Genomic DNA, 15,001 nt, shown 5'->3' with positions numbered 1-15,001 from the left:
TGCTCGAACCACCGGCGTTGGCTTCTTCTCTTTTCCAGCATCGCGCACGTTCCATATAGCATGGACAAGCGGTGGGTATTTTTGGATATCGATTGAATATCCCTGGTTAACGCGCAATGTCCACTTAGAAATATAGTTTTAAAACACTATATACGCGCTGGAGACACTACGAATTAATTGTACGGGGTACGTGTTGCGATAATCTTTCTTTTTATTATTACGATTGTTTGTTAAACTCTAGGGTTTAGTTCTATTCGGAATAACTGAGAAAAATAATACGTAACATAAAACAATACAGATAAAGCATAAAGAGATGCTTTGAAAAACTAATGGTAATTACTTAGATATAATAGCCAAATCTGTCGAAGACAGATTAAATAATGTTTTTAAGTAGCTTGTTAAGGATGTTCTATAGGTACCGTCCCAACCAAAAGTATATGCAGAAAATATTAAAAATTCTGATATTAATTCTCCAGGAATTTAAAGACAAAAAAATATATATAAATTATAGTTACGGAACATCTAATAGAACGTAAAAGACGTAGATTTAGTGACTGTAAATAACTGTTGCCTACTACTATTTTTTTTCCAAAAAAAATTGTAAATTGTTTTAAATTTTGTTGCTATATTTTTGTTTGTTGATGATCTGCTTGTGTGTAAAATATTATTATATTGGTTACATTTTTTAATGTTTACACTTTTCTCTGTAAAACCCTTTGTAAAACGGATATTCAAAAATTGATAACTTTTTATCTAAATTGTGAATTGATTTGAAATTTAGCCCCGAACTTTGAAAGAGAATACACAATATGATATTAAATTTTCGTCAACTTCTTTACATTTTAACTAACTCTTTAGAACACCCTTAAACCAACTTTGCACATACATAGAGGTAATCGAGCCAAACAGATGATAATCGGACCACTAAAGGAATTTTTAGGAAGCAAGAAATATATATCACAATGATAAAAAGAATTATATTACGCTCGACAAAAATAACAGCTAATAAAAGTGACAGACGGCAAATTTTGGAGCAATAAATAAGGATGGTAAAAAATAAATTAAAACATAGTTGTTTATTAAAAATTTAAAAGTTGCATAAAATTGTTAACGTTTCGAACCATACTTGGACTTCTTCAGAACATTATAACGAAACACCAAGAGGAATCACATTAAAAAGAATAAAAATAAAATAATTACATCCTATTGACAAAAGAAAATCGAAATGAGGTTTACGTTCAAAGCGTTGGAATGATTAATCGGAAAGCCAAAGTCAAAGTTAAACATGATAAGTCAAGAATTTAAAAATAACTGAGATGTCAAAAGTAAAGTACACTTCTATGATGAGAACTCATCAAAAATAACTGTAGTAACAAACACTGCATGCATTCTTCGTTGAAAAGCACATGTAAGTCTAAAAAGTAAAAGGAGCTATAATGTTCAGTAGATTATATGTTGTAATGATAAAAGGAAACTTATGCTTACTTACCAAGCTTAGTGGCAACTAAACAAAGAAGGAAATTAAATGAAGAGAAATAGTACAAAATTAGTCATCATAGTTAGTACAAGTATCCGATCAGTGCGAAGATACCTATGCGCAATAATGACGAGGTCATTGAAACTGTGCAGAGTTGTTTTGACAAGCTACCTAAAACTTTCTTTGATTTAGAAAGTTTCGAGAATAATGGGACAAGACACTGCAGTCGAGGAGAATTATAATAAAAAGTAGTATGTGAAACATTCCGGTACTCGGCATAGTATTGTATACATAACATATATAGAAAACAAATTCCCGTTTATATTTTAAACATCCTCGTAAATTACGAAATAACAAATTTTACCTAACTTCTGCTAATAAAATTTGCTATCAGATTATGTCGGCAGACTCTGCTAGCAGAATACATGCTTAATAAGATGATTGTTTTATACAGAGTATGTATTATAGTTTCGAGCAGAAGAGCAATCGCGACTTCAGATAATCGTAAATTCATCTAGCTGAATGATTCCGTGCGATCGCTGGATTGCATCAGTTTTATATAAATATCTTGGAGACAAATCTGAAAGTTTATCACTGTGATTTATCGATCGTGCCGAGTTGCCTGAATCGTTGCAATCGTGCAGTAGTTGATCGTTCGGATGAGCAATTTATTTATTAAAACTGTAACATTATAAAATAAGTAACTCGCGTATATACAGTATGTAACAAGATCCATAGAGCAAACTTTAAGAGATGGTAGGTCCCACCAAAAAAAATTGACTTTTGTTAAAGAATCCTTGTCCTTCGAGGCGTTCTTGAGGAGCTACGCTCCGGTGTATATAATTCCAGTCGATACTAGAGAAGAGCTAATTAAAAGGATCATGAGGGTTTTTTATCAAATCAGAAATAATATTAAAATTGCAGAGATAAGGCTCTGTTGGATGTCCACACGTGGAAGGAAACGGGCTAATTAAGAGCCAATAATCGCTGTTGACGGTGCGAAATTATATTTATTCTTGATGGAATTAAACGACGTACGTTTCGGTCTTTATTCGGACCATCTTCAGCAACTAAACAGAGTATTATTACAAATTGAGTAATGGATAGAAATCGCAATGCTTTATACATGTAGATTTTAATACATACTGTGCTGTGTGAGTTGTAGAATGTAAATGTTTAATTTGACACGTCGGTGAGCACTCATTCACAGGTGACAAGACATTCTATGTGTGGTCTCCTCTAGGTGCCAGCCATAAAAAGGAGCACTGAAGTGAAAATAATCGTTGAATTTTATAAATGTGGGTCTAATTTTTTATGGAGGCCACTCACCTTCTCCATCCGTAAGAGACAACTGTCTGTCATGAGCATTCGATAACGACTGACCGTTAGTGTAAAAGAACAATGTCACGGAAGTTTTGTATAAATAATAAGTTCTAAACAACACGTTACAGTTATACTTTTGGAAGCTTGTTTATAATGGGAAGGTACGCATGGTGGAGACTCTCTGCATCCGTTTGTAAATTAAGGCCGTTAGTCTGTCTTTTTATAAATATCATTTCAGAAACTAATTTTTTTCCATATGATTGTTCTTCATCCAAGACTTCGACGTTATTCCAGTCAAATTCATGGTTGTTTAGTCTATATTCTGTCACTACGGATTTCTGTGTAGTATTTTTGTTAATATGTTTCCAGTGTTCAGATAATCTCGTTTGTAAAAGCCTTTTTTGTTTGTCCGACATAAGACGCATCGCAGTCTTTGCAAGAAATTTTATACACTACATTATTACGTGATCCGGTAGGAATATGTACGTACCCTGATAAATCTTCTAAGCTTATTTAAGCTTTTGTGTAAGCTATTTTTGTATCTAGATCGCGAATTATATTGGGAAATTGTTCTGATATTGTCGGGATGTACGGTACAACGAAATATGCTTGACGTGGTACGTCTTCACTGTCGTTAGTTGTTATGTCAGTGTTAGTATGTTTATTCTGTAACGCGATTAAGCTTTTAATGCGTTCTTTTAGTATGTTGGAAATGAAAAGTAATGGATATCCGTTATTTACAAACAGTTAATCGCGAACTCGAGATTTTTTTTGGTGGAAGCTTGGATGAGACAAACGGAAGGCTCTCTATCTATAAGTGAAATGACTGTGCCTCTTTTTTGACAAAGGAGATGTTGAGAGTCATAATTAAGGTATCTCTCCGAAAATGTAGGTTTATGAAATTAGTCAAAATTGGAGGATGTTAAAAAGAGGCCATTTTTGGCCCGCTTGTGCAACGTGAAAACGTACTAGAGAATTGTTATTTGGACCATTTAAGAAAAAAAAAAAACATTTATTTTATCTTGAAGTGGTGGGAACATGGTTAGAATAAGCGAAATTTAGCTCGTTTTTCCCTTTGACGGCAAAGCATGTACGCATAATTTCTTCTCATATTTTAAAAATAGACTTCTTTCCACAACTTGACGATTCTCAGCTTCAATTGTACACATGTGGCACATATCAAATAAAAATGGCGCGGAGTTACTATGCCGATCACTTAAATGAAGCGGGAGATTTTGAGTTTGAAGTAGCTAAGGAAACTGCACACATTGACTACCGTAAATACGGAATAGATGTAGACTTTTTGAATGCCAATCTATTCAAAGCTCGCTTACGTTCTAGACACTCTAATTTTGTTAAGTATTTTGTCTACCTGCTTGTCGATAAAACAATGGCTGGAATTGATGCCATTATTGGACACACCTGCAATTGCAAAGTTCCCACGTTGCCACACTAATCTGGTTCAGAAATTATGCGTACATGCTTTGTCGTCAAAGGGTAAAACGAGCTAAACTTTGCTTATTCTAACCGCATGTTCCCACCACTTTAGAATGAAATAAATGTTATTTTCTTTTCTTAAATAGTCCAAATAACAATTCTCTAGTACGTTTTCACGTTGCACTAACGGGCCAAAAATGGCCTCTTTTTAACATCCTCCTTATGTAGTTGTTCTGTAAAATGAGTGTAACGTCAAGGAATATAATCTGTTGTCAACTCCTTCTTCTAGAGTAAATTGTAGTCTGGGATGAAAGGAGTTGAACGTTTGTAAAATAAAGTCAAGCATGTTGGATCGTTGGATGGTGCCGCCATCGCCAATGTAAACATTACCGCACTGTTTTGACTCGTGTATGGAATCGGCAATCCGTCGCACAGATGACGCGCGCGCAATAATGGGCCACTTTCCACGCACTTTGTAATATAAAATAGGGTGTGTAAAGCGGGGAGCACACACTTCTGCACAACCCATAATGCGTAAGCATAAGAAAATTGATTGGTCTATTTCCTTATGCACATGTGTATGGACCAATCGATTTTCTTATGCTTACGCATTATGCGTTGTGCAGAAGTGTGTGCTCCCCGCTTAATACGTGCGGGTTGAGAATTGGACACTCGTGCGGGTGATCGCACTCGCTTTCGGCTCGTGCGTCCACTCCGCACTCGTGTCCAATTCTCAACTTCCCGCACTTGTTACACAAATAACTATTTTGTATTTTTTTGCTGTTTTTTCTTTTTTTAATCTTATTTACACATTTTATTACAAAAAGTGTTAAGGACTAGTGATAAGGTAGAATAAGAGTTGTGTAAGTTTGTAAAGGGTTGTTGGGAATGTCCCTTCAAAACGCCTTGCAACCCTGAGGGGAGTCAATAAACGTATATATATTACAAAAAGTGATTAAAGTACCTGCCTTGCACCTGATTATATTTATCATATCTGTGTAGCATATTGCATTTCTTACTGCTTGAAATATTGTAATATTATTCCTGATTTGATCAAAGCCTTCATGATCCTTTCAATTAGCTTCTTCCTATTAATATCGACTGGAGTGATGTAGTATACACCAGAGGTGTAACCCTCAAAGACGCGTCGTATATAGGACAAGGGTTCCTTAACAAAAATTGATTCTTTTGGTAAAACCTACCATTCCCTAAAGTTTATCTCATGGATCTTGTTACACCCTATATCGTATATCTACATATCTACATATATCGTATAACGAAGGAATTGTATATATAACGTTGATTTTTTTAAAGAGAATTTTTTAAACTTTTTGCGCGTCTCAACCTTCTTAATATATGGGTACAGTTGATGTCAATCTGCTACGATATTCTGTTCAAATCGACAGATAAACTGCTAGCGTATTGCTAACTTTTTCCTATTAGACAAAAATAATATGTAAAATAGTAATAATTATGAATTCCAAAGGTACAATTAAAAACTGTTTGCATAAATTACAATTTAAAATTAAAAACAAAGAAAATGATATAACATTGTTGCTGATAAGAGATACCATTTGTTTTATTGTACTTAAAGAGAAGATATAAAATTCTTTTCTTCGTCAGTGGAAATTAACAAGAGTGATTATTTGACCAAACTGACGTTTAATATCGTAGAGTTACATTAATTCATTCGACGTTTCGACACTAGTTTTGTGTCCTTATCAAGAGTTTACTAAAACAACGAAGTCATGTTACATAAAAAATATATCGCACGAGGAACAAAGAACGTAGAAAGGGAAATAAATACCTGTCCCATATTAAAGATTAGCCGCACATATTTTTTACAGTTTTAACACTTTGTCAAATTTCAATGTGAAGGATCCGCGATTTATCCTTAATTAATCGTGCGATGTAGCACAGAAACAATACATAACCAGAACAGAGACGTGCGAGAAACGTCGTTCCGAGTCGGAGGACGGAGTCTAACTAATTTGTAAATACCGAATACGCGATTGGGTCACCGGAAGAAAAACATACACTCGAAAAGAAAACTGTTATGCGGATCTTATAATATGAGGTTTTGCATAGAGAGAGAAATGTAAGGAAGAGGGAGATAGCGGAGATCTTTTACATTAAAAAACACGACAATACGATCAATCTAAAAAAAAAACACGGAAAATCTTAACCCGTTATATGACCGAATTATAAGATCCACATAATAGTTTTCTTTTCGAGTGTATGTTTTTCTTCCGGTGACCCGGCAATCGCGTATTCGGTATTTACAAATAAGTTAGACTCCATCCTCCGACTCGGAACGACGTTTCTCGCACGTCTCTGTTCTGGTTATGTATTGTTTCTGTGCTACATCGCACGATTAATTAAGGATGGGTCGCGGATCCTTCACATTGAAATTTGACAAAGTGTTAAAACTGCAAAAGATATGTGCGGCTATAATCTTTAATGGAGAGAAAGAGAGAAAGACATGGAAGGAAATGAAAGAGGCCTATGTCCAGGAGTGGATGAAAACAGGCTAGAGAAGAAGAAGAATCTTTAATATGGGACAGGTATTTATTTCCCTTTCTACGTTCTTTGTTCCTTGTGCGATATATTTTTTATGTAATGACTTCGTTGTTTTAGTAAACTCTTGATAAGGACACAAAACTAGTGTCAAAACGTCGAATAAATTAATGTAACTCGACGATATTAAACATCAGTTTGGTCAAATAATCACTCTTGTTAAAGAGAAGACTTTGTTTGAAATCTAGCTAACGTTCCACGTGAAGGATATCATAATTACGTGACGATTAACGTGACCAAATTATTACTTCCTTACTTTTTTTACGATTCCTAAGATCTGTCTGCCGATGGAGAGTGTGCACGAAAATAAAGAGAAAACGTCACTTTTATACAAACGCCCGAACGTTAAATCACTCCTGATGATGCGGGTTCGTAAATCCCACTTGATAAAGATACGATTTATGAAATCCGCTGACATAAAACTCCATTCGTGGTTTCATGTATAAACCTTATATTCTGAGGAACATATATTTCCGCTTGCGTCGAGAAATATGAAGTAATTGACCCGGTGAGTCAGAAGAGATATATACGTTCGCAAAGTTCTCACTTATACTTAAGATATTAATCAGCATTTTGATTTGATCAAATCGTGGTTGGCACAATTTCATTTTGTATAGTTTTCTATAATATATATTCTTGTATCATATTTTCAGAGCTACATACAAAAAATTTTCCATTTACGTCATCAATAGCAATAGCAATCTCAAAAGCAATTTAAAAAAGGCAGTCCTTATATATATCTGCACGATTTGATATTTTATTTCAAAAAGCTCATGTAGCATATTGTTTATCACGGGATTGTAACACCCATAATATTAGGCAGGTAAATCATTGATATAGGATTGTTTTTGTGCGATATAAGAGATAAAAAAATTTTGCAAAGAAACGATTATATGTATATGCATCAAAGACATCACATATATTATAGAGTGACGCGTAGAATTTTTACTCTTTCAATTTGTAATTGTAACTACATTTGCGATTATTAATCGTAATTACAAAGTTTTCAGTAGGCTGAAAATATGGGTAATTTAATTTACGCCTTATAGCTACATACGATAGTAATTGTCATGATGCGATTAAATTTCTCCATTTTAATATTTCGCGCTGTTTGCGCGAGCAATTTATCGCAATATTATATACAAGACTGATAAAAAAGGAAGCTGATAAAAAAACTTTCCGCTTCCTTAAGTGAGCATTCGAGATCTTATACTCTGAAGAACAAAGAACATCGTTAATTTTACAATACTCTTTCGAAAAAGCACTGGAAATGCGTATGGTATAGGTTGCAATAATTGTGAATAAATTATATTCTATAAATATATTTTATAAATTTTGGATATAAATGCAATAATAATTGCCAATAATTGTCTTATGTATATAAATGTAATGACAATTTCCAGTTAAAGCAAAAAATACATGATAGTTTAAGGTATTCCTTTCACGGAGGAGCGTATTTTGTAGGAGCTTAAGCAGGGCCTCAGCAAACTCTTGTATATTGCATTAAACTTATATAAAATCAAGTTATAATTGATTATTATGTTTAATTACAAGAAAAAAGTGAAAATATTAGGTATGTGTATTTAGAAATTTTTCATTTTTTGGTAAATTTTACTGTCAGAACAATAATATGGCAACGCTGCGCTTTACAGGACGCCGATTGTAAAATGTGAAGTTGATAACAAAAGTGTCAATAATGTAAGTGTCAATTTCATTAATCAAAGAATATTGTGACATTTTCTTTTATTTTTATCACAAAGAGAGATTCTATAATAATAATGAGTGATGTAAGAAACATAAAGTGAGGAGTAATGTGGGCAAAAATAAAAGGCAATTTTTTGGATTATTTTTTTTTTAAACATAATAAATAGTTGATAATAAACCGTACGTGATGAACTGAAATGTGACATGAGCGCACAATTAACTTGCAGCGTTGCCAAATAATTCCTTGAAAGTCGCCATTAAAAATATTCATCTAAACCACATTTCAGGTCAACTTTTAACATAAACATTTTGTTTAAATATATGGTGACTCTGCATTTTCATCGGCACTATCGAAAGTATAGAGTTTAGCGAATATGTAGCGCAGTTAATATTTAATATCTTAAGATATTTGATAAACAATGATGATAAACAAATTATTACATTGAAATGTGGAAAATAGACTTTTTCGATAACGTCACTTATAAATATCGAATTTTCAAAGTCATAATTCTTCTTTATATGTTCGGTAATGTGGTTTAATTTTTTCTGGCGTATAGATATGCATTTTAACTTTCTCGTACCAAAAAATCAATTAATTCTTAAGACTTTGGTGTCATGAAAGGAATTAATATAAACATTTCGAACGACATAAATGGCTAGATAACAACTCATATTACGAGGCCAAATAAGTCTTATTCACATACACAATATTTTACGTATAATAATGAAAATTTTATTATAGTGTACAATTATACAAAAATTGCTGGGCAGACAAGATGATAATACGGTACGTTATTCGCTGCTGAAGAAAAGTAAAATTGGAATGCGAGGTATATCCTTCTTCGTCGATTAATTCCGTCATATCCACGTTAATGACGATTGTACAAAGTCGCTTTGGCATGAAATAAATGAATCAAACGGAGCCTCGAGCATTATCTACATGTTTCATACATAATTCTAATCGATACGACTATGTTGTTCTGCATACGTAATTAATCTTATTCATCAGGGAACGTTTTACAGTCGGGGAACATTTCAGTGTATGCATAATTTTATACAGTAAATGCATAGTTCCAATTCTCCAAGTACAATTCTAAATTTATATATTTTTATTAACACAAAGCATCTGATATAGTTTCGCTTACTTTCGCTACGATGTACTTGAATTAATCTATAACAATGGAGAATAATATTGCAAAATATCATTGATAATTGCTATCAAATTGCTCACTCGGTGTATTCTGTGTTTGCTGGGAAATTATCTAATGCAATTCTACAAATGAAATATACGTATATTAAAATATTCGCTATTTATATCTTCTCAAAGCCATTGCCTCAAATATGTAATGACATCTCGCTTCACCTGTCAGGAGATCTTGCAAATAGTATCGTAAGAGCTTTCACGTGGAATAACTCAATGCAAATTGCCTCCATTACGTGTCTTGCTCGCGATCGATTCTGCGATAAATCCGTTCGACAACACGAGTCATTATCGGATAATAAATGGAAAAGGAGATTTAAAAACTGCTTAATTAATCCTTGACGTAAATCAACGCGAAGGTTTTCTATTTTGTGATGCAATATTTAGAAAAGGACAAATTGTGTACTATTTAGAGAAAAAAAATAATTCAAAAAGTATGAATTCGTTCCTATTTTTTAAAAATTATGTGTTTATTTGAGAGAAAGTTTTTCATAAATGGGGTATTAAACTTTCGTCCCAAAGCTGTTGAGTTTCATATTCATCCAGTAATGTTCTAAAATAAAAGTTAAACGGAGTTAATAATTGTAATTTACTCAGAAATGTTACATTTATAATACTAAGATCACATATCGTAGTAAGTTATATTTAGTTTAGTAAGTTATATTTATAAATACTAATGAGATATATTATTTTGAATTTGCTATTCTATGATGCCATTTTATGATTTAACAAATTCTTAACATTTTAAATGTCTAAAAATCTGTACCAACACTAAATAATTACGTTAATGTCTAAATTATATCTAGTGAACATGTTTCCTTACACATGGAGGAGATCCAAGGAGATAAAAAATTATATTTGTACTATTCATTGTTGAAAACATAATAATTTATATAGATATCGCTTTCGTATAATATCCCTGTCATATATTAGATTAATTTACTAACTAAAACCTAACTAAGATGTATAATGTTATGTTTATTATAAATTGTAATATCTTATTCGCCCAACGTATAATACGATTCCCTGAAAAATAAAAATAATTTTGTTATTAAATCTTATTAATGCTACAAGAGTTTTGTTATTTAGATAAAACAAAATAAAAGAGTAGCAAATTTATTATAAAAAAGAAAGAGAAAAAAATTCAAATTTTTAAAACTGCTACAAGTCAAGAAAATCGATCCATTAATATTTATCATCATGTATTTGTTCTTTACCTATAATTATATGCTAATCTTCGTTTTTTCCTATAAATTATTGTCGCCACTACTGAAATTCCTATTAACATGGTGGTTATGATGACTGCAACTAAACAAAAATATTATTAAGATTCTGTAAAATCCATGTTTTTATTAAAAGAATAATTTATTTATTATTTACATACATTGTTAAAAGAAATACTTACTGAACATTTTATATGTAGATATTGATATATCTTTCGATTGTGTCCTAAGGCACTTTGTTATGTGAGATAAAGTGCCATTAACTATGGGGCACTTCAAATTAAGTATTTCGCAAAATAAGGGAAATAGATCTGTATTGTTAAAAGGCTCCAATTTACATTTTGGCATAAAAGCAGGTCCATTCGCAAAGAAGAATGGATGCATTTCTTTAGCTTCATTATTATAACCATGCAGCCCAAACTCTGTCTGATTGTTAACTGAATGGGAAACAACGTTAAAAGTTATATAAAAATAGTACATATATAGCAATAAGTGTGTGGCCAGTACAAAATTACCTGTAATATTAAATTTCCGTTTATAATATTCTATGGTATCATAAAGGTTCTGAAATGCATATCCAACTTCAGCTATGACAAAAATGGGTCCTACACGAGTGTTATCGCCATAATGATACTTCTTCGGAATATCTTCTCTTTTATATACTTTGAACGTTTTCGTTTGTTCCGCGGCAAACTTCAATTTCTGATAAATCATCTCTTCTTTCCCTAAGTGACGTATTTAAAAAAAAACAAAGTTTTAACAAAGACAATAATTCCACACAAATCGTATCGTGAACCAGCCTTACCAGGATGTGGAAAGATATGTAATCCCGGAGAAGTTCCCACGAATATATAATCGCTAGCATTGATGTAATTTGTTAAATTTATTATTCTTTCCATCGTGACTGATGCCATGCCATGGTCACTTAAGTGAATCACATTAAGATCATCTGTCAAACCATAATAATCAATTTTGTCGTGCATATATTTTGTAATATTATCCAATTTTCTGAGAATTTCATTAAATTCAGGACTATTTATTCCTGTAGCGTGACCATGGTAATCTGGATCCTCAATATATAATATCCCCAAGTTTATCGGGTTTGTGGGATGTACAAACCACGACAATAATTCATCAACTCGTTTCTCCCAGGAAATCGTGTCATTAAAAGCCTAAAATATTTTATTATTATAATCGATAGATATCTCTAAGATCTAAGTATATCTACCCAGTGAACACAAAGTCCCAAATTGGGATCATAAAGACGTCTTAAAGACGTCATATGTCCTGATTTGAAATATGTGTGTTGGCTAGGTATATTATTCCGTATGTTAATTCAACACACTTGGGCGAAAGTAGGTGACGTTCCTTGATATTCGAACACAGAACCCGGCCACATCATCGTGCCACTACGTCTGCCACTTTTTTCATTAACCGTCTGAAATCGTTAAACCGAAAAATGTGTTAATAAAATGTAAAACATGCTTAAGTATATAAGTAATATAATTATCATCTTGCTACATACCCAAATAGGCAGAATATTGTTGTTGTAATGATACAGTTCGTAAGAATACTTAGTAATATTATCTTTCCCAGAATCAAAAAATTCATTATCTATAACCCCATGTGTTTCCGCGTAAAATCCCGTCGCCATCGTATGATGATTGGGGAAGGTCTTGGTGACGAAAATATTCATCATATAGTCCGTGTAAGTGCCTTCCACCTTTAAGTGGCTCATGAAAGGTGTCAAATTTCTCTCGAAATAGTCATATCTATACAGAAGAAAGAGAAATGAAATAAAATCCTATATATTTTCATTTCATATGTATTCTTCCACATTTCAATAAGTAAATAGCAATGCAGAATAAATCAATACTGATGCTTTCAGTCATTCTGTAAGATCCGAATAAGATCCTATATGAAAAGAATGGTTGCTGAAGTATCTAAAAATTTAGCTAGATATAGATTTAAAAATAATCATGTTGTACCGTCTAAATATTTATATATGACGTTTGGTTACTAGAATGTCAAAACTTTTTGCACCATTATCATCCCAATATTGAAAGCGTCCACTACAAATTTTACATATATAGAATGTCAACAGAAATATAACAGAATAGAGTCCAAAAACTCGGTTTCGGTTTTGGTTTCGGCTGAAATTGAAAGAAAGTTTCAGCGATGTAGCCAAGACTGTTTATTTTCCAGAATTTTCAGACATGTTTAAAAAATATTTTTGCTTTATGTTTAGAAATTTTGTTATTATTTCAATATGACTGTGATACTACGGATAATATATAACATACTACAGGTTGTGATAATAGAATTGTAATAGTAGGATTGTTATAACATGTGTAATTATTTTAATAATTAAATTATGATATTTATACAAAGAAAAAGTGTATATTATATCTGTGTGCGTGTATACTACTGTATACATATGGCCCTTCTAGAATTCCCATGAAAGTTTAGGCCGAAATTAAAAAAGATTGTTTCGGTCAGACTCTATAACAGAATATAATGGGCGTGTTCAGCAGACACATAGCAGATTGACTCCAGAAATTGATCAGAATCTACCATTTTGTAACCATATAAACAAAATGTATTTCATTTAAATATTTATAAATTGACAAATTCTGTTCACATTTCTGCTGACAATCTACTGTCAGATTATGGTTATGTTCCGATATTTAAGCCCCTTGCACAATGCTAGGCGATAGCGATAAAATTTTTAATCTATCGGAAACCGTGTATCAATGCCGTATATTTTTTCTTTTTATTTTTTATTCAGCGTATTTATTTACCGTATATTTAACTGTTACTTTCTGTCTTTATCCAGATTATATATGTATGACTTTTGTTTCTAGCAGTTGGATTCAGGCAAGATTCCCAGCCAAAAGTTTTGAACCTCTATTAAGAATATTTACAAATACGCTGCCAGTAATGATAAAAAATGGTTAAAATCACTTAAATCAGTAATATTAATGTCCTTGTTTATGATATGCAATAATAGTCAACCGTTAAAGTATGCATACAACCGATATATATTAGATTTCTCAGATTACTATGCTTTTTGCTGGGAAGGTATACGTGATACATCCTTAATACAGACTGATTTGTTGCAATATCTGAGCAAATCTGTTGTCATACTATTATGGACAATTTACTTATTCGTTTACTGGGATCATGCTTGAGCGTGCTATATAATTAATTTAATGGTCCATAATTATTTCCAGATTTATATCTGCAGCCATTAATTTGTACATACACTTCAGCAGAACCGTTCTTTTCGTGTAACAATAATTTTTCTAAATCTTATACTTCGTTTTTATGCCTTTATGTTACCACGAATATTCTCACACCTGAACGCATCGTAAGACACGATCAACAGTTTCGGAGCATCCGGCACGGGACCCGCCCGAGCGTTCAGCAGGAAGAGAAACAGCGAAACAAATGGGACCGTGGAGCTGGAGATCATGGTGACGCAATCGCGGCGGTTCGCGAGAACATAGGAAGGTGCGAATTATCGTCCCGCAAAACCGATCACGAGAACATCACTCATAGCTGCGGTGTATAACCTGTCGGACAGCTCCGACTGTCCGAGCTCCGAGTCCTCCGACGAGCGTGCTCCGTGCTCCGGCTTTCATGAAAGCGTGAAAGTCGTGAAAGTGCGTGAAAGACTGATCGATCGCATCATTCGCAATATTCGCATCGCCGCCACCGGCGCCACCGCGGACCGCCGCGGGCGCCGCGCAGCGAGCGATCGCAGATAGTCCCCATGTGGGTGGGAGAGTATATTTCTATATAATCACAGAATCACAGTATAACTATAAAGAGACCCTATAATAATAGACTGGCCATAAGGCCAATTTTGTCAAAATCGTGCGAGAGAGAAGGCTATATATTCATATCGCTTTCTCTTTCTCTCTTATATCTCTTTCTCTTTCTGTTCCCTTGCTTTTGACAAAACTGGCGGACCAATCAAAACTGGCTGTCTTGAGGTGAAATTTCATGGGCAGTGAAAAGCAGCAGCAGATCGTACTGATTGGCTATAAAATAGAG

At 33.2% G+C, this 15,001-nt stretch overlaps 1 protein-coding gene across 1 annotated transcript; it reads right to left on the bottom strand.

The window, feature by feature from the left end:
* Positions 1-10,585: 10,585 nt before the first annotated feature.
* Positions 10,586-14,630, bottom strand: LOC112454071 (ectonucleotide pyrophosphatase/phosphodiesterase family member 5-like). Its single transcript, XM_025015261.1, has 8 exons — positions 14,302-14,630; positions 12,468-12,714; positions 12,288-12,380; positions 11,748-12,114; positions 11,458-11,667; positions 11,125-11,379; positions 10,937-11,027; positions 10,586-10,745 (listed from the first exon to the last, which is right to left on the bottom strand). The coding sequence occupies exons 1-8, from the start codon at positions 14,415-14,417 to the stop codon at positions 10,718-10,720; spliced, it is 1,407 nt and encodes a 468-aa protein (XP_024871029.1). The 5' UTR covers positions 14,418-14,630; the 3' UTR covers positions 10,586-10,717.
* Positions 14,631-15,001: the final 371 nt, after the last annotated feature.

This window comes from Temnothorax curvispinosus, unplaced genomic scaffold (assembly GCF_003070985.1).
Source record: "Temnothorax curvispinosus isolate PA1 unplaced genomic scaffold, ASM307098v1 QBEX01004775.1, whole genome shotgun sequence".
NCBI classification, from domain to species: Eukaryota; Metazoa; Arthropoda; class Insecta; order Hymenoptera; family Formicidae; genus Temnothorax; species Temnothorax curvispinosus.
Note: the sequence above shows the minus strand (reverse complement) of the source record. Positions and strands in the feature narration are given on the sequence as shown.